The sequence below is a fragment of the Anas platyrhynchos genome, chromosome 28 (assembly GCF_047663525.1).
Source record: "Anas platyrhynchos isolate ZD024472 breed Pekin duck chromosome 28, IASCAAS_PekinDuck_T2T, whole genome shotgun sequence".
Lineage (NCBI taxonomy): Eukaryota > Metazoa > Chordata > Aves > Anseriformes > Anatidae > Anas > Anas platyrhynchos.
Genome location: NC_092614.1, coordinates 4,246,958 through 4,273,279, shown reverse-complemented (window position 1 = coordinate 4,273,279; position 26,322 = coordinate 4,246,958). Strand labels below are relative to the sequence as shown.

Below are 26,322 nucleotides of genomic sequence, written 5' to 3'. Positions count from 1 at the left end.
GAGGGTGTGAAAAATAGCTGAAAACATCAAAAGATGTGTGATTCAAGTTATATAACTATGGGAGAGAAAGCTTTGTTTTAGCCCTACCTTAACCACTGATCTAGTCTGCTGTCTTTGTCTATTTGGACTGGGTGCTTTTAGGGGCTGTAGCTGACATTTCATTCATTTCTAGCTAATTATTTTGAATCTTCAGTCTTACCTAATTTTTAACTTTGAATCCTCCCCTCCCCTCCCCTCCCCTCCCCTCCCCTCCCCTCCCCTCCCCTTCCCTTCCCTTCCCTTCCCTTCCCTTCCCTTCCCTTCCCTTCCCTTCCCTTCCCTTCCCTTCCCTTCCCTTCCCTTCCCTTGAAAGAGAAATAAAAACTTGAAAGGCAAGTTTTACAATGACATGTCACTCCCAGAAAGAACTGAGACATCAGAATTCATTTCTGAAACAACCTCAAAGACACCAGTATCAAAGACTACGGCATTGAGTGGGTATATCACATCCCCTGTCATGCACAAGCCTCTGGAAAAAATGGAAAAATACAATGGACTGTTAAAGACTACACTAAGAGCAATGGGTGCTGGGACATTCAGACACTGGAATATGCATTTGGAAAAAGCCACCTGCTCAGTCAACGCTAGGAAATCTGCCAGTTGATCTGACCCTGCCCAGTCAAAACTTTTATTTAACGTAGAATGGGATAAAGTCCCTGTAATGCACATAAAAACAAAACAAGCAAACAAACAACAACAACAAACTACATGCTGGCAAAGACAGTCTTGGTTATTCCTGCCTCAGGCAAGAGCAAACCAAAGAAGAATGAATTTTGATGGAACTAAAGTGCAGCAATGATACAACTGGAGAAGTATCGTAGTATTGCACCAGAGCTGGTCTCTACATGCAAAAATTTAACACCACACACCACCTCTTCTACCCTGAAAGACCATTATGTCTGATGGAGCCCAAAGTCATGAAAGCTACAGCCCTTGCATAGAGGGCTGAACCACAGAGGGATAGGCCGTAGACCAACGGATATCTGTGTGTATATATCAAAAGGCTGGAAAGGCGGTGATGATTAATGAGAATGTTTTGGAAACTGTGACACCTGACCATGACATAAATGGTATAGAATAAGAGGTGGATATTGCCCTGGTTTTGGCTAGGACAGAGTTAATTTTCTTCATAGTGGCTGCTATGGTGCCATGTTTTGGATGTAGGAGGAAAATAATGCTGGTAAGACACTGGTGTTTCAGTTGTGGCTAAGCAGTTCTTACCCTAAGCCAAGGGCTTTTCAGCTTCTCATACTGCCCTGGTAGTGAGGAAGCTTAGAATCCACAAGAAATTGTGAGGGGACGCAGCCAGGACAGCTGACCCAAACTGAGCAGAGGAGTGTTCCATACCATATGACACCACACTGAGCAATAAAACTGCAGGGAGTTGACCAAGGGGGCTACAATTATCTGGGGACAGGTTTGGCATGAGTTGGGTGTTAGCGAGAAACTGTGTTGTGTATCACTTGTTTTTTGTATTCTTCCCCCTCTCCCCCATTTTCTTTCCTATTAAACTGTCTTTATCTCAACCCATGAGTTTTATCTGTGTGGTACTTAGCTGCTGGCTGGGTTAAACCACAGCACACTGGCTGTCCAGGTCTCCAAGTACCCAGCGAAAAATCCTAAAATCTGAATAAGTCTGTGATGAACCTTTGCCTCTTCTGTGATGGATCACAGTTGCATAAACTAAATTAAACTAAACTAAATTGCGGTAAATACCTGTATATTAAATGAGTAAGACTTTCCCATTCTTATGCAATAGCTTTGTTCTCTGTTCATCACTCCTTAATTTCCTGGACAACTATATTATTCTGATAACGATAAATTACCAATATTTCACGCAATGCATTGATCTGAACAAAGAATATTTCTTAAAAGAAAGTTTGGAGATTTTGAAAATTTTGAAATAGAAAATGATTTCAAAAGCAATCAAAAATATTTTCATGCTTATTGTCAAGTCTTATGTTCTGCATTTTTTCACCTGATCACAAATAGTCCACATGAAAAGAAAATCAAAATGAAAACAAAGAAACAAACAAAAAATAAATCTGGAACAACCGTATATAAGTTCCCTAGAATTTTTTAAAAAATAGAAACTTAAAAAATAACTGGACCCTTAGTAAAATGAACTACTGTAATGGACAAGGGATGTTTTCATTGGTTTAATTGGTGTTGTTGATTTTCTGTTTTCATACAGGTTCATTGCTTTATTAGTCTACAACCGCTTTGATTTCCTAGCAGCTGTTACCTTCAGAGACAGCATCTTAGTCTTGCATCAATTGTTATTTAAATTTCTTTCTATGATTCTATGATTCTTCTTCTAAAGCAAAAATCAGTTATTAACACATTATCTAACTTCGCTTTTACATTTCTCTGTAAAAGAAAACAACCATCTAAGAAAGGAATGACAGTTGTGAATTTCTCATTCTGAGAAAGACATTGTTGAGAAATTTCTTGATGGCATTCTTCATCTCTGTGTTCCTTAATGTGTAGATTATGGGATTCAGCATTGGGGTGATGATAGTATAAAGAGACGACATGGCTTTGTCCGCCACAAACTTTTTGAATGGCCATGCATAGATGAAGATGCAGGGTACAAAATGGATGCTCACCACTGCAACTTGGGCTCCACAAGTGGAAAAGGCTTTGTGCTTCCCTTGTGTGATATGTGCCCTGATTTTGACCAAGATGACAACATGTGACACAATCAGGACAATAAATATGAGGATCATAAGCAGTCCGCTGTTGGAAACCATGAGCAACTCAACCGCATAGATATCTGTACAGGCTAGTTTGATTACCTGTGGGAAATCACAGTAGAAATTGTCTAGTAAATTTGGTCCACAGAATGGCAACTGAATGATCAGTGCTACCTGCACAATAGAATGAACAAATCCCCCTATCCATGCTCCTGCAACCAGGCCAAGGCAAACATTGTGATTCATGATATTTAAGTACTGCAAAGGTTTATGAACAGCCACATACCGATCCAGAGTCATCACTGTGAGGATGACAACCACAGCACCTCCTGTGAAATGGAAGAAGAAAATCTGTGCAATGCATCCTCCAAAACTAATGGACTTATACTCAGACAGGAAGTCCCATAGCATCTTGGGCAGAGTCACTGAGGATTCGCTGAGGTCTATGAGGGCTAAATTTCCTAGAAAAAAGTACATAGGCTTGTGAAGCTCTTGATCTATGATTACTGTGGTGATGATGGTGACATTTCCAAGCCAAGTCATTGTGTAAATTATGAGGAAAGTTGCAAAAAGTACATACTGTAACATGGCACTTTCAGTAAAACCAACAAAGAAAATATTTTTCACAGTGGTGGTGCAATTCTCCAGCTCCATTACTACCCTATAGGATGCAACCAACAGAGACAAGATTAGGTGAAGTAGTTATTATTCATAAATATACTTGCTAAGAGTAGTCTATTAGCTACTCTATTGTTCTGCCTCAAATGTGATAGGCCTTTGTATTTCTTTAGCTTTTCTTGCACTGCAGTTTTAATCTCTAGAAGTCCTCTTCCTACAAAGTCTTCCAGTACATCCTTGAAAATGATCAGCCATAGGATTCATGTCATTTGACTCTAAATGCAGGTTTCAATTCGGAATTTTGGCACCTAAATTTGCATATCTGCATTTTATCCATCTTCATGTAAACTACACTTCTAAGCTTTCGCTATAGTTAAAGTAGGTGGGCATGATTTGACTAAATGTAAGTGCTCAGTGTCATTTTAGATATCCCTAGGTAATCCAGATATAATCACAGAACTGGGAGATGTGACATAGTATCTATGTAAAACCTTGGCATCATGCTGTTCTAGAGACAGCTGCTGTGTATCACCAGGAGATCTCATATAGCATAGATATATGTGTTTAGTCAGCTGAATTCCATCGTTGGGCTTTGGTCAGTAAATTCAAACAAAAACTAGAGTATCAAAATACTCTCCGTAAAAGAAAACTTATTCCTTCAGCTGTCCATGTTCCAAATGTTCAGTCTATGTGTGGGATTCAAGTTGAATTTCCACAGATGTGTCCTCCTTCCTTCTTTCCCTCCTTTCCTCCTTCATTCCTTTTTTCCTTCCTCCCTCCCTTCCTTCCTCCCTCCCTTCCTTCCTCCCTTCTTCCCTTCCTCCCTTTTTCCCTTTCTCCCTTCTTCATCTTCCTCATTTATTCCCTCATTCTAATGACTCTGCATGCAACTGCAGACCTGCTGTATTTATTTCCCATATTGCAATATAGCTACTTTTTTAATCACACCAAGAAGACCTCAGAAAAGTTAGAGAAATACTTTGATCCTTGTTCGCATGTCAATAGGCAGGCAAAATGACATACCTAGCAGATTCTGGAGTTTCTTCTTCTCCAAAAGTGGCCTGAATCCTTGTCTGTGGTATGGATGATGAAGAGCTGTGATGGGAAACTTCTTGGAATAGCTAGCTTTGAAATCAGCAAAGATGACGTGAGGTATGGATTCTTCAGATACACAAGAGCCAGTTGTATTCTAAAGATGTCTGTTATTCCTTGTGCAGTTTGGTGGAGGCTCAAGCTTCCTGCTAGTGGGTAAAAAGATTGTTGCAGATAACACTTCACTTTCATGTGACATACACTAAAATAAAAAAAATAATAATAAATATCTTCAGGGGCTTTAAAAATATTGTAGAATCTGCAAGGTACGTGTTCTCAGTGTTACTCGTACCTTTTGGAAAACCAGAAGTGTTTCTTCAGTCTGCATGCTCAGTATAAAAGAGCTAGTCTATCCAAATTGTCTATCCAAATTTTGATAGTTGCAATTTATAAGATTCATCTTAGCTAGTTGTCTACACTGATTTCACACTAAACACAAAGAAACAATTCTTTTCACAGCACAGCTTTAAAAAGACCTTTTAGGTGTTTACCCCAAAGTAAACGAAATCAAGTTCAGTAGTATTGCTTTCTCCTTAGACTATACAATGTCTTAATGTCTATCTCCGATGAGTTTCTGAATAATTTCAGCTAAGGGCTTGTCAGTGATTGCAGCACTGCAACAGGTAGTTGCTTAGTAAAACTGTCATAATTGAGTATGTGATTGGCTGGTTTAACGCATGAGTGAAGGGGGTGTATTCCACATAAATTTAAGCATTTAGACACTTTAATTAGGAGTGAGCAAGCGTGCAAGCATGCAAGCAAACAAATAAGATTTTTTATTATTTTTTTTCCAGGCAACGAGATCTGCTAGGTAGCATAATGTAGACAGATAGGATAATAGGATTCATCTCACTTAAACATAGCTGCCTAGAATTTAATTGACTAAGTCTACACATATCATCCAGTTCCTATCTGTAAGCAGTGGGACAAGATAGTTATTTATAAGCAGAATTTATCTCATTAGAGTTGTCCCAAACTGGTCAGATGAATCACCACAGCTGCTGATACAATTTCAAAAGGGGAGTAACATCCATTTATCAGAAAAGGAGTAAGGGAGCTGGTGCTCATGTTCTTCCAGGCCTATAGGAGACAAGCTATTCTTTGTCTAGTGTACGGGAATGGAAAGGGTTGTTTCTATTGTTACTTCACCGCCTTGATTTTTTTAAAATTTTTGCCTCCTTAGGAAATATCTTCACTTTGCCAATTAAGTTACCTGTACAATTTGCCCTCGGTACCTCCTGTGATTACTCATCCGGGATTACTCTTGCTTCAAATCCAACCTCTTCAGGATGTTCTGAAGACTGGTGCAGTTCTGAGGAGAGCTCACTCCATTTTCTCTTTTCTATTGGCAGTAAGGTTGACACCACATAAACTTTGACTTTTTTTTCACCAGAAATAATTTGTAAAGCTATCCCATCTTTTGCTGCATTCTCAAACACTCCTAGATGACCTTACCTTATTGCATGTAACAATGGCACTTTGGCATTCATGTTTCAAACATTCTTCTGGGTAATGGTTCAGGCACTTCAGCATGTAATAATAACAATTACATTTTAAGATGCTTTATTGGTCTCTGAGAGAGGTCTAGCTTAACTGATCGTAACATAAACACAGCCGGTCTTAAGCAGTGAGCTTGAGCTGCACTGCAAGATGTTTTTTAGAAGGGAAAAAAAATAACTCCATAGGACACCTCTTTCTATTACAGATAAATACATCATGTTAGCAATGAAGATGAGGCTGATGCAACTCCATGTCTCCAGGACCAGCCAGAACCAAGGCTGAACATCTATCTCCAGTTGGCACACACACACAGAACAAACCTACACACCATATGTATGTACAAATATACATACATGGCTAGAACACAGAGCAGCCTTGAAAAAGGAAGGAAGGAAGGAAGGAAGGAAGGAAGGAAGGAAGGAAGGAAGGAAGGAAGGAAGGAAGGAAGGAAGGAAGGAAGGAAGGAAGGAAGGAAGGAAGGAAGGAAGGAAGGAAGGAAGGAAGGAAGGAAGGAAGAAAGAATTGGATGAGGAACACTGACAGAATGAAATGCAAACTCTGCTGACTGGCCTACAAAACATTAATTTTTTAGTTTGCTTTTTAAAGAGAAAGGTAACATAAGCCATCTCAGGGTACATTGTTTGCCTGACTTCAGAATCTTCACAACAACTAACTAATGGCAAAATGGTTAATTATATTTAGCATTTTTTTGTTGTTGTTGTTTCGATGTGCCCAGGGAAATTAACTTCCCTGTGCAACATTGGAAGCCTAATTAAAACGCTGGAGAAACAAAGTTAAGGAAACTTCATTTAAGCTTCAGCTAACTTTGCTTCTGAAAGCTGATCTACTTTTACCTCTATGAAATGAGTTAGAAATTTTGATTTTTTTAATTTTATTTCCAAAACGGGCAAGGTAAGATCTAAAGTGACTTTTTGTTTTATTTTGTAAAAAGATTATTTACTCTAATACAGTAACACTAGAGTGATCAGCCTGAATCACTTCATTGGAACATGGCTTTCAAATGGCTACAGATTTTACTTTTGCCTCTTTTAAAGATGATTCAGATTGCGCTCCAAGAGGAAATAAATATTCAAAATCATTCATCCATTAATTCTAAACATTGTTTATATGAGCCCACCTATCAGACTCTACCAGCAATATATCATGTTCCCTGAATTCACCTCTTCTGCTCCTTGTTTCTATATGCCACATGTGCATGAAACAAACCCAGATGAATAGCTCACACAAACAGGAACTTATGTGGTTGATAGTGAGATTGGTCTTCAGCTAGCGTAAATCAGAATTTCACCTCTAATAATAAATACTGGTTTTTGGTGTCTAAGAAACACAGCTATTGATTTTGCTACAGTCTACCTCACTCACACATGCCATCCTGTCTCCTTCATAAAGAACAGACGTTCTGGTCAAATTGTGCCATTTAGTAGATCATAGCTTCACAGGATGTAGCCAAAATAGACCTAGGCAGCAGCTTATGGTTGGATTCATGTCTCTAACTCCCATACATGAACTATTGATTCCAACATGTCCAAATGATGGGTTTTTGTTCATTTGTTTGTTTCCTTCTTTTTCATTTCTTTTTTAATGCCAACTCATTGGCATTAATAACCTGGAAAGATGGAGAGGAACACAAGGTGTATGCATTGTCTGTCCAACTTTAGAAGTATGAAGAAAGCCTCTCTTCCGCTCTATGGGCCTGTGTCTCAGCTGTGAGGAAACTTTCCCAAGAGGTCCAGCAAATCAAAGAGTTATGCCCTAATCCTCTTTTTTATGAACCAGTGTCTCACCTGTTAGGAGAAAGTGCTCCTCTGCCCAAGAGAGGACATAGCGGGTACACACCATGTGCCATGCTGTGGTTTTACCTGTGCAACCACAGGGAGGACATGAGGAAGTGGGATGGAAAATCTACCTCAACACTAACACATAGATACACAAATTACAAGGAAAAACAATGGAAAAAGGGACTGAAAAAGGGACTGCTAAGAAAATGACTGCTCCAGTATCCAGTGAGCAGATCTCCAGAACAGATGAGTTGAGTTTACTCCTAGCTTCAATGAAGGGACATTTGATCCACATTTATATGACATGAGTAATGAATTTCAACACAGTGACCACAACTGATTGGAAGGGCCCTGCCTCCAGCCAGGCAGAGGAAAGGAGCAATCAGGTTTATTGGACTGTGTGGATTCAAAGGCTTGGCACATCAGACCCACAGAAGTATTAGGCTCTAGTGGACACTAATACACGGTGTAACTTAATGCCATCAAGTTAGAAAGGGGCAGAACCCATCTTTGTTACTGGAGTGACAGGGACAGCTGGTTGCATTGGAGGCTGAGGTGAGTCTAACAGGAATTGAGTGGCAAAAGCACTTGGTGACAAGTCTGGAGGCTCTGGTGCATCTTTGTCATAGACTACCTCATGGTATGGTATTTTAAGGATGCCAAAGGGTACTAGCGGGCTTTTGGCATAGCTGCCTTGGAGACAGAGGAAATTAAACAGCTGTCTGCCCAGTCTCTCAGAAGACCCTTCTGTTGTGGGACTGAAGAGGGCTGAAGAACAGCTGATATTGCTAATACATTTTTTGCAATTCCTTTGGCAGCAGAGTGCTGGCCACACTTGGCTTTCACTTGGAGTGGTGTCCAGTACACCTGGAATCAACTGCCCCAGGGTGGAAATACAGCCCTACCATAGACTGATCCAGGCTGCACTGGAACAGGGGGAAGCTCCAGAGCACCTGCAATACATTGATGACATCATCAAGTGGGACGGTACAGCAGAAGGAGTATTTGAGAAAGGGAAGAAAATACTCCCAAGTCCTTCTGAAAGCTGGTTTTGCTATAGACCAAAGTGATATCAAGGGACCTGCAAAGCAGATCCAGTTTTTAGAAATAAATGGCAAATTGGATATTGTCAAATTCCAGTGGATGTGATCAACAAAATTACAGCTATGTCTCCACCAGCTACCAAAAAGGAAACAGCTTTCTTAGGATTTTTTTGGCCTAAGAAAAGCTTTCTTAGACTTTGTGGGTTTTTGGAGAACGCAAATTCCAAACTACAGTCTGATTGTATGTCGTCTCTATCAAGTGACCCAGAAGAAGAACAATTTCAAATTGGGCCCTGACCAACGACAAGTCTTAGTACAAATTAATCAGGATATTCATCATGCTGTAGCCATTGGGCCAGTCCAGGAAGGACAAAAATCTAAAAAACATGCTCTACACTGCAGCTGGGGAAGAATGTCCCCACCTGCGACATCTTTCAGAAAGTACCAAGGGAGACCCCAAGTCATCCCCTAGAGTTTTGGAGTCAGGAATATACAGGCCAGCACGTGGATAGGCTGCTTGAGGGGTAGGCCTGACCATGGACACTTGGAAAGGCCACCTGGTTACTCAACACTAGGGTATCTGCCAACCAAACTGTCTGCACACTCAAAACTCTTATGCAGCGTAGAAGGAGATAATATCCCTGTATAAAAAACTTACTGGGGAAGACAGTCTGGGTTATTCCTGCCTCAGGTAAAGGCAAACCCATTTGTGGGACTGCTTTTGCTCAAGTACCTGGGTGCTCTTGATGGTAATGCGTAATCATGGGGAAGTCCCATATTTTGCTCAAAGGGATTTAATTTCGGTTGAGAAAAAACAATGATTTGAATTGTATTATGTTAATTGCTATATAATACAATATGTCATCACTACTATGGTTGCTATATGCCACATCAGCAGTATTACAGTAAGAGTCACCCAGATTATGTCTTTAATATCTTACTGATGATTTGGAAGAGGGAATTGAGTGCACCCCCAAGTAAGTTTGTAGACAACACCAAGCTGGGGGGAAATGTCAATCTGCTGGAGGGCGGGAAGGCCCTGCAGAGGGACCTGAACAGGTTGGATCAATGGGCAGAGGCCAATGGGATGAGGCTCAACAAGTCTAAGTGGCGGGTCCTGCACTTTGGTCCCAACAACCTAATGCAACATTACAGGCTTGGGGCAAAGTGGCTCAAAAGATGTGCAGAGGAAAAGGATCTGAGGGTGCTGATTGATGCTTGCTTGACCATGAGCCAGCAGTGTGCCCAGGTGGCCAAGAAGGCCACTGGCATCCTCGCTTGTATCAGGAATTGTAGCCAGTGGGACCAGGGACGTGATCTGTATTCTGCTCTGGTGAGGCCACACCTTGAATAGTGTTCAGTGTTGGGCTCCTCACTACAAGAAGGACATTGAGACCCTGGAGCATGTCCAGAGAAGGGCTACAAAAGTAGGAGAGGAGAGCAACTACTGGTCTATAGTTCCCCAGCTCTTCCTTTATACCATTTATAAAAATGAGAGTGATATTTCCCTTTTTCCAGTCACTGGGAACTTTGGCCTGAGTGTCTTGATTTTTCAAATATGATGGAGACAGGCTTGACAACTACATCAGCCAATTCCCTCAGGAATATTCCCAGCCCCTGCCTAGAGGTTCGGGGACTCAAGAGATATGGGAAGCCTGACCATTAGTAAAGACACCGAGGCAAAGAAATTGTCAAGTATCTCTGCCTTCTCCACATCTGTCATTACCAGATCTCTGTCTTCATTTGTCAGAGGTGGTACACTCCCCTTAGTCTTTCTTCTGTGGCCAATGTACCTATAGAACCTCTTCGTATTATTCTTTGAATCCCTCGCTAAGTTTAGCTCTTGGTAATTGGAGATTCCTCTCTGAGAGGCACTGAGGGACCTATTTGCCACCCACACAATCTCTCAAGAGGTTTGCTGCCTACCTTGAACCCACATTCACGACATCACAGAGAGGCTACTGAGCTTGGTCAAGCCAGAGGACTATCACTCTTTCCTGCTCTTAAATAATCACATACCTTAGGGCTTTTATTAAGACCCCTGGGCATCTCAGTTAGCACTCTGGAAGAATGGCTGCTTTCTATAATTGTGTAACCTCCACACTTGGAACAAGAAACCACCTGCAGCCCCAGTTGTCTCTTAAAGAGACAAAGAAAGTAACATACAGAGGATGCAAAGAAACAAAATCTTCTTCATCCTCTGGCATGCACCACTCATCCTTTATCCGCAGGAGGTGAGTGAAGCATCAAAGGTCATGGGCAATTTGTTTGCATTCTGTTGTGCTAGTGCTGACAAGCAGACAGGGAAAAAATCGCTGAAAATGGGCATGGAATTTAACAGAACCAAACCTGTGGTGCATGCACAGCAGTGCTAAACATAGGAGTGTGGGGGAGAGGAAGAGAAAGAAGCTTCAAGCGGAGATGATGGACTACCAACAGAGATCCTGAAAGTGAGATATGTATTGAAGCTTTTATGCATTTTAGCTTTTGTAGGATTTTAAAGCTGGGATTGCTTCAGAAATAAAGTCACGGCTTGGAAAGAAGCTAAGAATTTGGTAGCTGGAGATCTGTTGGTACCTGGGAAGCACTTGGGAAAACAGTAGATAAGAGACAGAAGAATTAGGGGTGTTCAGGTTTTAGCTGTCTTGCATAAAATTGATGTCAGTGAGAATTACCCCAAATCAATGAACTATCACAACCAATAAGGAAGAAAAGAATTACAGGCAATACTGTTCTCCTCCCGGTATGGGGATGTTGACTGCTAACCTTGCCTGAGGAGGAAGGACATTCTGCTTTGAACGGTGGATGACAAGAAGGGTGAGAACTGTAGTTTCACAGACATTTAGGTTCAAGAATGCCAGTCAGAACCAAGGAATAAATTCAGAGATTATCTATAATTTTGATCTGTCCAAAGAAAAAAAAGCAAGTCTGAGGTAGACATGTAAAGCAGAATTCAAACAGTTGAACATAGTATTCAGTGCTGTCAGATCTGTTAGATCTGAAACTGTAGAGCAGAGCACATAAAATGGCACAAGAAGATGTAGCTTCAGTTGCTTCTACACCAGTTAGGGATGAGCAACCTAGGTGGTAGAGATGTGAAGTCATGAAAGTCAAGTGCAACCACAGATGTATCTATAGGCAAGCAGAGGTGAGTGTTACTGCATTGGATGGGTGTGTGGGGTCAGATAAAGGACAGCAGTGTGGAGTGATAGATTCCTACAGGAATCTTCCTGGCACGTGATGGGATGGGAAGAGTTGTTAGGTTAGTTCCAGAGCCGACCAAATCAATGAGAGGAAATATAAAGTGAGGCAAAGAGACACTTAGCTCCAGATGCCTGTCGGCATGGATTTGCAGGTAGCTGAGAAATTAAATAGTGGACAATTATCAACCTATTTATACATGCATCTAGCACAATGAGCCTTTCAACTGTCCATGTAGTAAAGGAGGAAATACAGAAAACCCAAAATGTCAATAATGTGTTTTTTGTTGTTGTTGTTGTTGTTGTTGTTGTTTTGGTTTGTTTATTTCAAGGCATGATGAGAAATTTTGATATTTGACAGAAACATCAAAAAGTGTCTTAAAGGGTATTTTTCTCTCTTTTTTCCTTCCTTATATTTCTTTATTTCATTATTTTATTTTAATTAATGCAGTAACAGGCAGACATAGTCATGCATACAAATATACCATCTTTGCAGCAAAATGAAAGAAAGATATTAGAGAAGAAAGATTTTATCTCCTCTTTGTGAGAGAGGAGATAAAATCCACAATTCCATTCAAAATGTATGGAAATTTAAATGACTTGACACATTCCATGGAAAAGCTCAATATGTTTTCAAAATCTCTCTTCAAGTCAATTCTTGGTGGATTAATTTCAGAGAGATATTTAGATAATTGAATTTTCCTCATGGTTCCAATGGTCTGATGATTTCTTTGGAAAATTAGACACTGCTGAGGGATTTCTTTGAGGAAAGATGGAAGTCAGTATGTGATCTCGGCTCCCTTGAAAGACAATTGAGGAAAATATATTCTTTTAAAAAGTGCTTGAATTGAAAAAAATTATGGTGGAATTCTTTATTCCTTGGGCTGGTTGTACAGATATCATTGACTGTAAAGTGATTTTAAATTGTTCAATTGTAATACACTTCAGATATGAGTGATCTATACTTAGCTTTCTTTCATAATCCGTGGATCTGATTGTTAGGTTTACTGAGTTATTGGAGTGCAATTCATCTAGACTTGTTTGACTGTCTACATTAGAATGAATTGTATAGTACCCTGGAAGGGCCTACTTTTGTCATTTGGAAAGGATGTATACAGGAGTAGTTCAGATAGACAATTACACTGTAAACCACAAAAAATAGCTTACTATAGGAGACTGGACTGATACTTTATGACTTACACTTAATCCTGGTGCCCGTTCACGGGGTGTAGAGAAAATGTGGAACACATGATGATGTGTGGATGTTTTCAGTTTATATTTCCAGTACAATGCCCAGGTTAATGGGAATCTAAATTACTAGCTTTCAAGTATTTCACCATAAGAAGTGCCTTAAAACTAGGCAATGGTCAAAGCATGTGCTTATTAGGCAGTCTAAGTATACCTGAAGTTGATTAAATATTTTAGTATATTTACACTGGTATTTGTTCATTTTTCTTTGATTACTGTTTTTCAGGGTTTTACAGAGTCCAAATGGAGTATGAGAACAACACAGTAGTTAAAGAGTTTGTTCTGTTAGGATTTTCTCAAACCCACAAAGTCCAGATGATTCTCTTCTTCTTCTTCCTGCTGTTCTATATGATAATTCTCCCAGGCAACGTGCTTATCATTCTCACAATTCAAGGAGAGTCCCAACTGGGAACACCCATGTATTTTTTCCTGGCCAATTTGGCATTCTTGGACATCTGTTACTGTTGCGTGACCCCACCTAAAATGTTGGCTGACTTTTTCTCACACCAGAAGACAATCTGCTACAATGCTTGCATGGCCCAGCTTTTCTTCCTCCACTTCCTGGGAGCAGCTGAAGCTTTCCTGCTCGTGGCCATGGCCTATGACCGTTATGTAGCCATTTGCAAACCTTTTCACTACACCAGGCTTGTGAACAGGGCAGTATGCTATGTCCTGGTTGGAGCTTCATGGGCAGGGGGCTTCATCCATGGCATCACTCTATTTGCTCTTACCATTGCTCTCCCCTTCTGTGGCCCCAACATCCTGGACAACTTCTTCTGTGATGTCCATCAGCTGGTTAAATTGGCCTGTGCTGATACTCACACAGTGGAACTTTTGATATTTCTCAACAATGGAGTTGTCATTGTCATGTGTTCTGCACTTCTGCTCATCTCCTACGCTGTCCTGCTGCTGAAGCTCCGGACACAGCCCTCCAAGGCAAAGAACAAAATTGCCTCCACCTGTGTTTCCCACATCATTGTGGTTTTTGTCATGTGTGGCCCAGCTATGTATATCTATGTCTTACCCTTCCGAGCTGTCCCAATGGAAAAGGTTGTTGCTCTTTTCCATACAGTCATCTTCCCCCTGACTAATCCCATAATCTATACCCTGTGTAACAAGGAGATCAGAAGCTCAGTGTGGAAGCTGGTCACCAAATACATTCTTACGTGTGGAAAAATATAATAAAGAAATAGTTAAGTATTTTGAAGTAAATAAAACTGTTTTTGTTGCTGTTGTTGTTTTGTTTGTTAATAAAGTTCTCTTAGGAGCAACTCCATGATGTACATTATGTAAGAGCATAATATATAATCAGTAATCTTTAAGAAATTTTCTTCCATCAAAAAAGCCATAGGGTGATACTAATTACTGAATGGAATCATTTAGAGGAGAACCAAGCTGTGTAAAGGAATCAGATCAGTTGTGCTATGAAGTTACTCTTAAAAATCTTTCTTATTTTCTTTCCTTTTTTTCTTTTTTTTTTTTTTTTATTTTTGAGAAATAATCTGGTAGGTGTTGAGACTTTCTAGAATTATTAATGGACTTGAGATTCTGATGCAGAGAGTCAAAATGGTTGCAAGCATGTTAATTCAAGATTTCAGTTTATAGTTGAACTTTGCACGTTGATGCTGGCTCCCTGGAGGCATGACTGCCTCCACTCTTCCATCGCTGCCTTTGAATGAGTTGATTGCTTCCTCACAAAGGGACATTGTGTATACTGCTGGATCATCTAGTTTGTAGGCAGGCTTTTGCTTCTCATCCAACATAGCTAGTCCACTGAAATTGTTAAGTGAAAATCAAAGGCAATGTGGTCATGGTCTTATGGGAGGCATAGAATCATATATTTGGATTGGAAGACAGCTTAAAGATCATCTAACTTCAAACCCTCTGCCATGGGCAGGGATGCCACCCTCTAGACCAAGTTGCTCAAAGCCCCATCCAACCTGTCCTTGAACACTTCCAGGGATGGGAAATCCACAACTTTCCAGGGCAACCTGTTCCAGTACCTCACCACACATTGATTGTAGTGTTTCTCTATACAGTTATAGGCATCTGCAACATAGAATCCTATGGATTCCTGCAAAAGGCATTTCTAGGGAGAGATTCAGCCAACACAGTTTCTACTTTGAGTTGAAATAAACTGTGCCATTTTTTCTGTCTTGGCCCTTACTTGCCCTGTAATTTACCTCTTGTTTTGCCTCTCAAGTAGAATTGGCCAAATAATTCCTTGTTGAGAAATATTAATTCCTTTTGTTGAAAAACCAGGATTTCAGAGAACATGGTTTTCTTACTGGAGTGTGTACTTCATAGACAATGTAGATGCAGAATATGCTAAATATAGCTCCATCCACAAAGTCTCCACTAATATGCAAGAAGGCACTGCACTACAGCGTACAGAATCACAGAATGGCTGAGGTTGGAAGGGACCTCTTGAGATCATCTGGTCTGGCCCCCCTGCCAAGCAGTATCACCTAGAGCACAATGCATGGGATGGCATCTAGGCAGGTTTTGAATTTATCCAAAGAAAGAGAATCCACAACCTCTCTGGGCAACCTGTTCCAGTGGTCTGTCACCCTCACAGTAAAAAAATGTTCCTTAATATCTGAAAATTTCTGTGTTTCAACTTGTGCCCGTTGTCTCTTGTCCTGTTGCGAGGCACCACTGAAAAGAATCTGACCCCATGCTCTTGACACCCTCCCTTCAGGTATTTGTACTCATTGAAATAAGACCCACTCTCAGTCTTCTCCAAGCTAAAGAGACACAGCTCTCTCAGCCTCTCCTCGTATGAGAGGTACTCCACTCCCCTCATCATCTTTGTAGCCTTCTGCTGGACTTGCTCCAGGAGCTCTATGTCCCCCTTCTATAACTGGATGCAGTACTCCAGGTGAGGCCTCACCAGAACTGAGTAGAGGAGGAGGATCACCTCCCTCGACCTGCTAGCAACACTCTTCCTAATGCACCCCAGGATACCGTTGGCCTTCTTGGCCACAAAGGCACATAGCTGGCTCAGTTAACTTGCTGTCTACAAGGACTCCCAGATCCTTCTCCACAGGCCTGTTTTCTAGCAGGTCAGCTCCCAACCTGTACTGGCACCTTGGGTTATTCCTCCATTGGTGCAGGACCCTGAACTTGCCCTTATTGAACTTCATGATGTTCACCTTGACAGGCTCCAGCCTGCCAAGGTCCCTCTGAATGGCAGCACAGCTCTCTGGGATATCAGCCACTCTTCTGAACTTTGTGTTGTCAGCAAACTCGCTGACAACAGCTGCACCTCGCTGAGGTGCACTCTATTCCACCAACCGGGTCATTGATGAATAAATTGAACAGGACTGGACTTGATACGGACCCCTGGAGGACACCACTAGCTACAGGCCTCCAACTAGACTCAGTGTCACTGATCACAACCCTCTGAGCTCTTCCATCCAGCCAGTGTACCTCACTGTCCACTCATCCACCCCATACTTCCTGAGCTTGCCTGCAAGTACGTTATGGGAGAGAGTCAAAAGCCTTACTGATACCAAGGTAGACATCATCCACTGCTCTCCACTCATCCACCCAGCTAGTCATTCCATCATAGAAGTCTATTGGCTTAGTCAAGTGTGATGTTCCCTTGGTGAACCTATGACTACCTGACCACTTTATTCTCCTCCGTGTGCTTGTACAGGTCATAGTATCCTCAGTCCTTATGTAACACCATCTGTAGCATGCTCTAAATAACCAAATATAGTTGCCTGTGAAGTAGGATTTATTTTGTTGTTGCTGTTTATCCCCTCATTTAACTATCTTCTGCATACCATTTGGCAAAATAAAACTGTCAAGTTGAAAATGGACTTTTCTAAGGTCAGCTTTCTTTACTAACCCCTTTCTGAGGGTGGTCTTCCTAGTTAGACCACTTTGAAGACAGCTTGATCCCCACTTTGGGGATTGATTTGTTAGCTAGTGGCACTGGTTATGTTTTGAATATATGTATGTGCCTATAAGTAATCAATAATGAGAATGCTTGCTATTTCACTAGCATTGTTTGTAATAAACTGTAATATTAGTATATATGCTTACTGCTTTATTACTGACTACTGCTATTGACTTGTTATATATAAACACATAAAAATACACACACACTTGTTTTCCTGATAATAATTCATAATTGCTCGATAAATATACTTGTGTTATTAAACACATGTGTACATGCTAGCAGTGATTTGTAGTAACTCGTTGTCGGATACCCCGACCAAAAACCCCGGGACAAACGGACACAACGACCAGCATTCTGTGCCGTAAGCCAATTTATTGCTGCGTGACAGTATCTTATATAGTGCCAAAGCATCCCACCCAGGAACTCAGGACCCCCCCTACTGTGCTCGCAGGCACCCCAGACCCTTCCCCTTGTGCACGCAGGCACGACCCAGAATAACCCCACACTTGTCATAAAGCAGGAAAACCTATGAATGAAAACCCTTGTGTACTATGGAATCCTGCAAATCCACCTGTAGGGGCACGATGCTCAGGCCGAGTCAGCTGGAGGTTCTGACACCTTTGCTCTAGCATGAATCTACCTGAAAAAAAGGAGAAGGCAAGGTCTCCAAGTCACCCATATCCATCACTCTCTGTATCCCCTCAAATGGATCCCCTCCTAGCTTAATTACAAGCTTACAATTAATTAATTACAATTTATTATCAGATTGAGACAAGCAAAACGGAAGAGCTTAACTAAGTCTCTTGTGATCATGTGGTGAAAGACATTGGGAAAAACAGGAAGAGGGACTTCCAGTAACATGGAGAAGAGTTACAACACCTGAAAATCTTCCCTGCTAGCATACCTCTTTTGCAGGGGGCAGAGACATCCTTCCCCCAAGGTGCTCTTTGAGCAGCTCATATACATGTTGTGGAAGAGATGACATATTCAGCGGTCACAATCCTTAAAGAGGTCCGTGCCCTTCACCAAAAGCAGGTGATGTGGAGATTGCAGTTGGAAATAGGAAGGATGTCTCCTAAACTGGAGATGCACAAAAGAAGACAGAACAGGAAAAGACACCCTCTTTCACCCAAGGGAAGGTATATGAGCCAGGGAACCACAAAAACAAGGCCCTAAACAGCCTGAACAAGGAATGCTCAAGCCACAATGTCCTTCAAAGCTGCAGAAAGGTCAGGAAAGATGAAATGGTAGCCGCTCTCCAGGGTGCGCTTTGGTACCACTTTCTGGCCCTCCAACAACATAACAGCCCGCTCGACCCCAAAGACAGCTCGCACGGCCCAGGCAGGCACTGGCAGTAGGGCTGGGCGTCCCAGGGCTGCAGCAAACTCCTGAGTGAAGGAGCTGTTGGAGGTTTCAGGAGAAGATGGGGAGACACCATTAAAGACCCCTTGCAGGCACTCATTCTCCAGGGCATGACATATGATCCCAGCCAGGTCCTGAATGTGGATCCACGGGAATGGCTGGTGCCCAGACCCTATGGGGCCTCCCAGTCCTAGCCAGAATGGCCAGAGCATCTGAGAGATTGCGCCACCACCTCGGCCCAGCACTACACCTGTGGAAAGAACAGAGTGAGACAGGGACCCACTCCAGCCCCAGACCTACAGCCAGGAGACAATCCTTAGAGGGATGGACCTGGGATCGCACCCCAACAAGACAAGATACATAATCTGATGCACTTTTCCCACCCCTTCCCCTCCTGCCCCAGCTCCAAAGCAGAGCCACTCCAGACACGCATGATGTCCTGTCTTACCAGATCTCACCAGAACACCACGAGTTGGACCATCAGGGATGACAGCTGCAGCTTCCCAGGAGCTCACCAGACGTGAGAAGAAGTCAAAATTCCCTCCAGGGCTATCCTCAGTATACTCAGCTGTGGGGCTAGGGCGGTAATAGCCTGTGGGTATAACAGCAAAAAGTGGGTTGGGGTTGAATCCCATAATCAGCTGGCCCTCTTCTCCCCAAACCTGTCTCCAGGGACATCCTCATATGAACAGCACTAGGTTTCGAACTACAAATGCACTCTGCAGGTTCAACAGCATGTGCTAGTATTCCAGCTGAGATGGCAACGCCATGAATCAAATGCACCAACAAACAAGGCACTGAGCTGGCTGCATAGAAAGGAGCTTCCTGCCTGTCATAAATGCTAACCCGCAGCAGCTTCAAAGCCTGTAGGAAGCAGAAATGCAAAACTGGAGATGTATGGGGGGATTCAGCTGAATCCTTGCTTAGACAACTTGGTTCTACAGATGCCTTAAGGCTTTCATAGGGAAAACATTAGGTCCTGTCCTAATGCTACCAAGTGAAAGCATGAGAATCCAAGTTCCACTCCAGTACAAAAAAAAGCTGACCAAGCCTTGCCTAGTCGCAGCGATACTGATGGCAATAAAGGTGACATTTCAAGGCAAGACATATTTTCCCCAGAAGCATGCTTCTGTCTGGAGGTACACCTCTCCTCATCAGCATGAGGCACACTGGGCCCAACCAATACCTACGCCGGTGACGACGACCCAAGCATTGGGTGGCTGGTCAGCATCAGCAATGGCTTTGGCCAAGGTCCTGGTGGTTTCAACTCGGCTGCTGATAACTTCCTTGCAGAAAGCATCTCCCCATCTGGAAAAAGGAGAGCCACTCATACTTCCCACCAGGATATCCCAGGAAACAATAGCCCCATGGGGAGCCCCCATGGTCAGCTCACAAGCACAGGAGATGTCACATAAATTCCCCCCACCCCAGAGTAGGAGGAGGACATAGAATGTTACTACTTAACTATATGGTAACTGTGGGAGAACACGGCTCACCATTTCCCAAAAAAAGGCTATAGGTTTTGGATGCCCTTAGGGCAAACACATCAGAAAATGTGGGCACCAAAGCTGTGTGAATTCTCCTCAAACACCTGGAAAAGACATTTCCAAAAACACCCTGGCAATACAGGAACAACTTCCACAGTCCATTTTGGTTCTGACTTTATCTAAGCATATTATTAAGTATTATCTAAGCATAGGCATCTGGTGCCTTTTTGGACATATGCAACTACTTTGCCTGGCCTCCACCTGTCAGTCCAGAAGGAAATGCATCTTTTAAAATTCTCAGGGGACTTAACAGGCCTACAGAAATGTTTTGGATACCTGAAGACTCAGACGTCAACAGCCAGGGAACCCAGGTTGTCCTTTCTGGACACCCTACTCCCTTGCCAGACCCACTCCACATTTTCTGACAACATTGGGTTGTCTTGCCTTCACCTTGTCCCCAAACACTATGGGACACTAAGTTACAACACTACATTACCTGCGGAAAGGGTTGAGGACATTCTCACCAGCCAAGTTCACCACTGCATCACACTGGGGCAGTCCAAGGCGGGACAACTCTTCCTAGGCAGGGGTAACAGAGACATCACACACCCAGCCTTCCCTCTTCTCAAGCCTTCCCAACAACCAAGCTCCCAAGACATCCAGCCAGTTACTTCTTGACCTTTGTAAAACACTGCCTGTTGCACAAGCATGAACAGAGAACATTTTGCTCCTTGGAGCTGCAGCAGTACCCACCCCAACTGACCACAACCAGTACAGCACCTAGGAGATGCAGGGTACATCAGTGGGAAACAGTTTCCCCACTGCAAATTCCCTGCATGCCATGCCAGGTAGGCTAGTTCCTCAGCCTTGACATGGTCTCCCTTCTGTAATCACTCTTATTTCATACCCAGCTGATGCGATTCTTGCCCCCTTGTCGAGAGACATGGGTCACCTCATGACCACGGCTCTGAAGCAAATGGGTCAGGGCTCTGCCCACAAATCCAGTCCCACCACCTGTGAAAAAGACAAGATATTAGAGACCAGAAGCAGCTTGCAAAACTACCGCAGGAGTTCCTGTTACCATGGCCATCCTCCTAGGGTACACCACGGGGCCCTGATCACCCTCTCCCCAGCCCTCCCACTGCAGACCTCCACCACTCCCCATACCCTGGCTCCATGCACTGCATCCTACCCCTCAGGGTGCCTGGATCCCAACTGCTACCAAATCACGCAGGACACTGAGGTGCTGGAGCTTGTCCAGAAAAAGCCATTGAAGCTGGTGAGGGGTCTGGAGAGCAAGTCTTATTAGGAGCGGCTGAAGGAGCTGGGCTTGTTCAGCCTGGAGAAGAGGAGGCTCAGGGGCGACCTTATTGCTCTCTACAGGTACCTTAAAGGAGGCTGTAGTGAGGTGGGGGTTGGCCTGTTCTCCCACATGCCTCGTGACAGGACGAGGGGGAATGGGCTAAAGTTGTGTTGGGGGAGGTTTAGGTTGGGTAGCAGGAAAAACTTATTTACTGAAAGGGTTGTTAGGCACTGGGATGGGCTGCCCAGGGAAGTGGTGGAGTCACCATCCCTGGAGGTCTTTAAAAGACGTTTAGATGTAGAGCTCAGTGATATGGTTTAGTGGAGGACTTGTTAGTGTTAGGTCAGAGGTCGGACTGGGTGATCTTGGAGGTCTCTTCCAACCTAAACTATTCTGATTCCGTGAATCCAGGCCCAGCCCCCCCCCCATTCCCAACCCACAACTCCCTCAGAGCTCCTGCAGCCCCCCCTGCGCCCTACGGCTCCCCGGGGACCCCCGCTCCGCAGCCCCCCCCCCCGCCCCTCACAGCTCCCTACGCAGCGCCCAGCCCCAGCAGCGCGCAGCCGCGCCCCGCACTCACCCACCAGCACCCGCATCGCTGCCCGGCTGCGCATGCGCAACCGCTCCCGCCCGGCGAGCGCGGTCGCTCCCCCTCCCGCCCTTGGTGTCCCGGCGCGTGCGGCTCCCCACCCCCCTGGGGGATCCTTAAAGGGCCCGCGTGCTGCGGGCGCTGACGGGAGGGGCTGAGGCGGGAACGCCAAGGGCGGCAGGCGGCCGCCATGGGTGACGGGTCCTGTGGTGGGAAGGTGGCGACGGAGAAACGGCTGCCGTGAGCCCGGCAGGCGGTGGGGAACGTGCGGCTCCCCAGCCCAAAGCGAGGGGAACGGGGGTTAGCGTGACACAGGTGATGATTATTGGAAGAATGCGATGAAATGGGAGTGTGGCCATCTATTAATTTAAACAGTGAGTGAGGCAGGAATTATGGCCGTTGCATGGAGAGATAAGAAAGGAACTTGGGTAACAGTAGCAAATCGGCTTTGGAGATAGAGAAACTCTGAATTTGGCTTTGGGGTGATGTGACCAGTGAAACAGTTGGGAGCTCATGTTGAATGTCTACACTAGAAAGCAGTACATAGTGAAAACAGTAACCCAGGGGGAGAAATTCACCCACCAACCGCCTGCACTGTCGACAGGACTGTCATAGAATCATAGAAACACAAGATTAGGAAGGACCTACAAGATCACCTAGTCCAACCGTCCTATCATCAATACTGCCCACTAAGCTACTCATATCTCAACATCATGTCCTCAAGGTGGAACTGCTGCGTTGAAAGAGCTGCTTGCCAGCCACGTCTTGTCGCCTCCAACAGCTGTAGTGTGTATCTCGCTCTCCTGAGCAGGAATCTCGAACCAGAAGCCTTGACTCATGTCAGAGCTCTGCCCAGATTTATGTGTTTGTGAATAGAAGTTGCCATCTACTGCCATAGACATCAACTTGGTAAATGGACCCTACAATGTATGCCACTGACTAGTGGTGTTCTGTGCCTGCAATTGCCCTGTCCCCAGCTTCCCTGGGACAGCTGTTACAGACGGAGCCTCTTGGGCTGGAAACGAGCCCATTTCCAAAGCCTTTATGATCCAGGCATGAAACTGGACTTACCCAACAAGAAACAGGTACCTGCTGCAAGTACTCTGCCTGGCATTGTGACTTGCTAAGTGTTGCCTCACCTTGATCACTTGAGTATGTGGCCTAAATTTCAGCATGCTTCACTACAATGTAATTGTCTAGCTGAGGTGCTGTATCATAGCCTTGCTTTGTATAAGCAATACATACACATACAGTAGCTGGAAGTGGCGAGCCATGACAAACAGGACAATGTGAACAGGATGTGAACAACCTTGGGTCAGTGAGTGACAGGAGAACATCTGATATTGCTGCAATGACATCATAATGAACTCATCTGATTTGTGGCCTGGACAGACATGTGGCAATAAAATAAAAAAATAAATAAAATAAAATAAAATAAAATAAAATAAAATAAAATAAAATAAAATAAAATAAAATAAAATAAAATAAAATAAAATAAAATAAAATAATAAATATGGGAGGGTAACATTTCTACTTGGATGACTGACAGTGCTCTAGTTCTCCCTGTGTCTGTGAGGGCACCATGTCACAACTCAGAGCTAAAGTCAGGCTCTTTCTGCTCTACACTTCCTCTTGCTATTGTCTCATTCCAGAGGTCCTGCACTGTAGCCCCTGGCCATTTCTCTCTTTGTCTTGAGAAACTCAGTGTGCCCAACCATTTGTATACTTCATTTCCCAAGCTCATTACCAGCCCACCAGAAAGCTCAAGTTCTTTGTTCCCTCCTGTTGACACTGTGTGAATGTGTTTCTGTGTTGGAAGGAAGGCCTTGCAAAAGCAAAGAGTGAAAACAAATATTCAACTGGTACCACAGACTTGTCAAGGAAACTCAAGGAAATAGTGGATAGGTACTGACCAGAGATTTCATAAGGTTGGGAAACTATGTTTCTCTATGCCAAAAATTCTTTTATTTAATCAACACTTTATATACAATGTCTGAAAAATTTTTTCCTCATGAAAGAAAAAAAAAAAAGAAAAAGAAAAGAATAAGAAAAAGAAAAAGGGTGAGAAAACGGAGAGTAAATCCAAATCCCTTATGCTTTAGCAGCAGCTTAAAAAATAAAGAGTAACTTTTTTAATTAATATGTTCAATTTTTTAGGCAACCAAAACTTAAGGCAACCAAAGTTTTTGGATTCAAGAACCATGAAACTCAAATGTAAAATATTCCCAGATTCCATCAAAGGTATACATAATCCTTTACTGAAAAATGACATAAAACTAATGAAAAATAATAATATTTTTGAAAGAAAGTTAGCTGAAAAATGATACTGCCCAAGCATGACTCTGTAACCCAAATTCGAATATATCAATCTGGAAAAATAACAACAACAACAACAAAAACACCTACCAAGAGCTAGAAAGAAAACAATTAACAATCTAACCATTTTCTTACTCTTTTACCTTTTCTCCTTCGTTTTGTTATGATAAAAAAATAATAACAATAAAAATAAATGAATAAGAAGACCTCATGAAGCCCATATGTTGGGTTGTGTCTCTACTTACCTGGCAGGGGAGACACCATGATCAGGCAGGTGGTTTTCCCAGGGCAAGGCTCATCCCCAGCACTCCGGGTGTGCTGACCCCTGCAATTTCCCCAAATGCAGGAAACTCGACTGTATAATTTGTGGTAGTAGGGGTCTGTATTCACGTATTTTTCCTGCACCTAGGATGGGACAACCCTGGCTATATGTACAGACTGGGTGATGAGATGTTGGACAGCAGCATTGCAGAGAGGGATCGGGGGGTTGTGGTCGACTGCAAGTTGAGTATGAGCCAGCAGTGTGCCCTGGCAGCCATGAAGGCCAACCGTATCCTGGGGTGCATCAAGCACGGCATTGCTAGTTGGTCGAGGGAGGTGATTGTCCCACTCTACTCTGCGCTGGTCCGGCCTCACCTCAAGTACTGTGTGCAGTTCTGGGCACCACAGTACAAGAAGGACATTAAACTGTTGGAGAGTGTCCAGAGGAGGGCAATGAAGATGGTGAAGGGCCTAGAGGGGAAGACGTATGAGGAGCGGCTGAGGGCACTGGGCCTGTTCAGCCTGGAGAAGAGGAGGCTGAGGGGGACCTCATTGTGGTCTACAACTTCCTCGCGAGGGGGAGTGGAGAGGCAGGTGACCCATTCTCTGTAAACACCAGTGATAGGACCCGCAGGAATGGTGTTAAGCTGAGGCAGGGGAAATTTAGGCTGGACATCAGGAAGAGGTTCTTCACCGAGAGGGTGGTTGCACACTGGAACAGGCTCCCCAGGGTACAGTCACTGCACCAAGCCTGTCTGAATTTAAAAAGCGATTGAACTGTGCGCTTAGTCACATGGTCTAAACTTTTGGGCACACCTGTGTAGCACCAGCAGTTGGACTTGATGATCCTTATGGGTCCCTTCCAACTCAGGATATTCTAGGATTCTATGGAAAAAAAAAAAAAAAAAAAGAATAAGAAAACCTCATGAAGCCTCATATGTTGGGTTGGGTTTTGTCTTGAAACCTCATATGTTGGGTTGTGTCTCATATTTTTCAGAAATAAGATATATTTATTGAAAAACAAAATTTCAGTGGCTAAGTTTTTAAAGGAAATTTTCAATCAGTTGTTGATGTAATTTAAGATTTTAAACTTGTTATCAAACAAGCAGAGATGCATTTAAAGTGTGTTCAGTAAACATTTAATAAAAATTAGCTCATACTGCCATCATCTGTTCTAAAGAGTTACTGGCTCAGAATTAGATATACGTACTGTAGAATCTACGTTTGGGTGATAAATCTTACCATTTTTGACTGCAAGAGGTTTACGATTACATTTGGGTGTCTTGACATTAGACATTTACAATATAGTTGTTACAAACTGAGCTAGCTGCCTAGAAAAGCTTTACAGGCAAAGGAGAGAAGGTGCATCAGCAGAAAACTTTTTTTTTTTTTTTTTTTACCTTAAATGTCTGCCTCTGGCAGGGTTGCTGCACACTAGATCAGGTTCCCAAGGGCCTCACCCAGCCTGGTCTTGAACACCTCCAGGGACAGGGAATCCACAACCTCTCTGGCCAACCTGTTCCAATGCCTCACTACCCTCTGAGTAAAGAATTTCCTCCTAACATCTAATCTAAATCTCCCTTCTTTTATCATAGAATCACAGGATGGCCTGGGTTGAAAAGGACCTTAAAGCTCACCTAGTTTCAACCCCCCTGTTCTGGGCTGGGTTGTCAACTACCAGAGCAGGCTGCCTATAGCCGCATCAGGACCCCCAAGTCCTTCTCTGCATGGCTGCTCTCACGTTTTTCTTTGCCCAGTCTATATAAATACCTGGGATTGCCCCAGCCCAAGTGCAACACCTTGCATTAGGTGATGCATTAGGTGATGCCTCTGGATGGCATCCCTTCCCTATATTGTAT

The 26,322-nt window shown here is 43.3% G+C and overlaps 3 protein-coding genes and 1 non-coding gene across 5 annotated transcripts; 2 read left to right on the top strand and 2 right to left on the bottom strand.

The window, feature by feature from the left end:
- Positions 1–2,429: 2,429 nt before the first annotated feature.
- Positions 2,430–3,389, bottom strand: LOC119714012 (olfactory receptor 4D1-like). The gene has a single exon (XM_038168574.1). It carries the CDS (start codon positions 3,387–3,389, stop codon positions 2,430–2,432), a length of 960 nt encoding a protein of 319 aa, XP_038024502.1.
- Positions 3,390–13,478: 10,089 nt separating this feature from the next.
- LOC119714101 (olfactory receptor 4N2-like) lies at positions 13,479–24,307 on the top strand. The gene is made up of 3 exons (XM_038168857.2): positions 13,479–14,371; positions 14,731–14,746; positions 23,905–24,307. The coding sequence occupies exons 1-3, from the start codon at positions 13,479–13,481 to the stop codon at positions 23,986–23,988; spliced, it is 993 nt and encodes a 330-aa protein (XP_038024785.2). The 3' UTR covers positions 23,989–24,307.
- Positions 17,498–21,977, bottom strand: LOC101797031 (epimerase family protein SDR39U1). 2 transcript variants are annotated; one of them, XR_005261258.2, is made up of 7 exons: positions 21,878–21,977; positions 20,902–21,008; positions 20,491–20,573; positions 19,694–19,815; positions 18,956–19,099; positions 18,050–18,757; positions 17,498–17,785 (listed from the first exon to the last, which is right to left on the bottom strand). XR_005261258.2 is itself a non-coding variant. In XM_038168858.2 (6 exons), exons 1-6 carry the CDS (start codon positions 21,909–21,911, stop codon positions 18,342–18,344), a joined length of 906 nt encoding a protein of 301 aa, XP_038024786.1. In that variant the 5' UTR covers positions 21,912–21,977; the 3' UTR covers positions 17,498–18,341. The 2 variants fall into 2 exon arrangements, 1 of the variants encoding a protein (XP_038024786.1); XM_038168858.2 differs by having other exon boundaries at positions 17,498–18,757.
- A 132-nt stretch (positions 24,308–24,439) lies between the features above and the next one.
- Positions 24,440–24,605, top strand: LOC119714178 (U1 spliceosomal RNA). Its single transcript, XR_005261278.1, has one exon. It is a non-coding gene; the product is annotated as a U1 spliceosomal RNA (small nuclear RNA).
- The last annotated feature ends 1,717 nt before the right edge of the window (positions 24,606–26,322 follow it).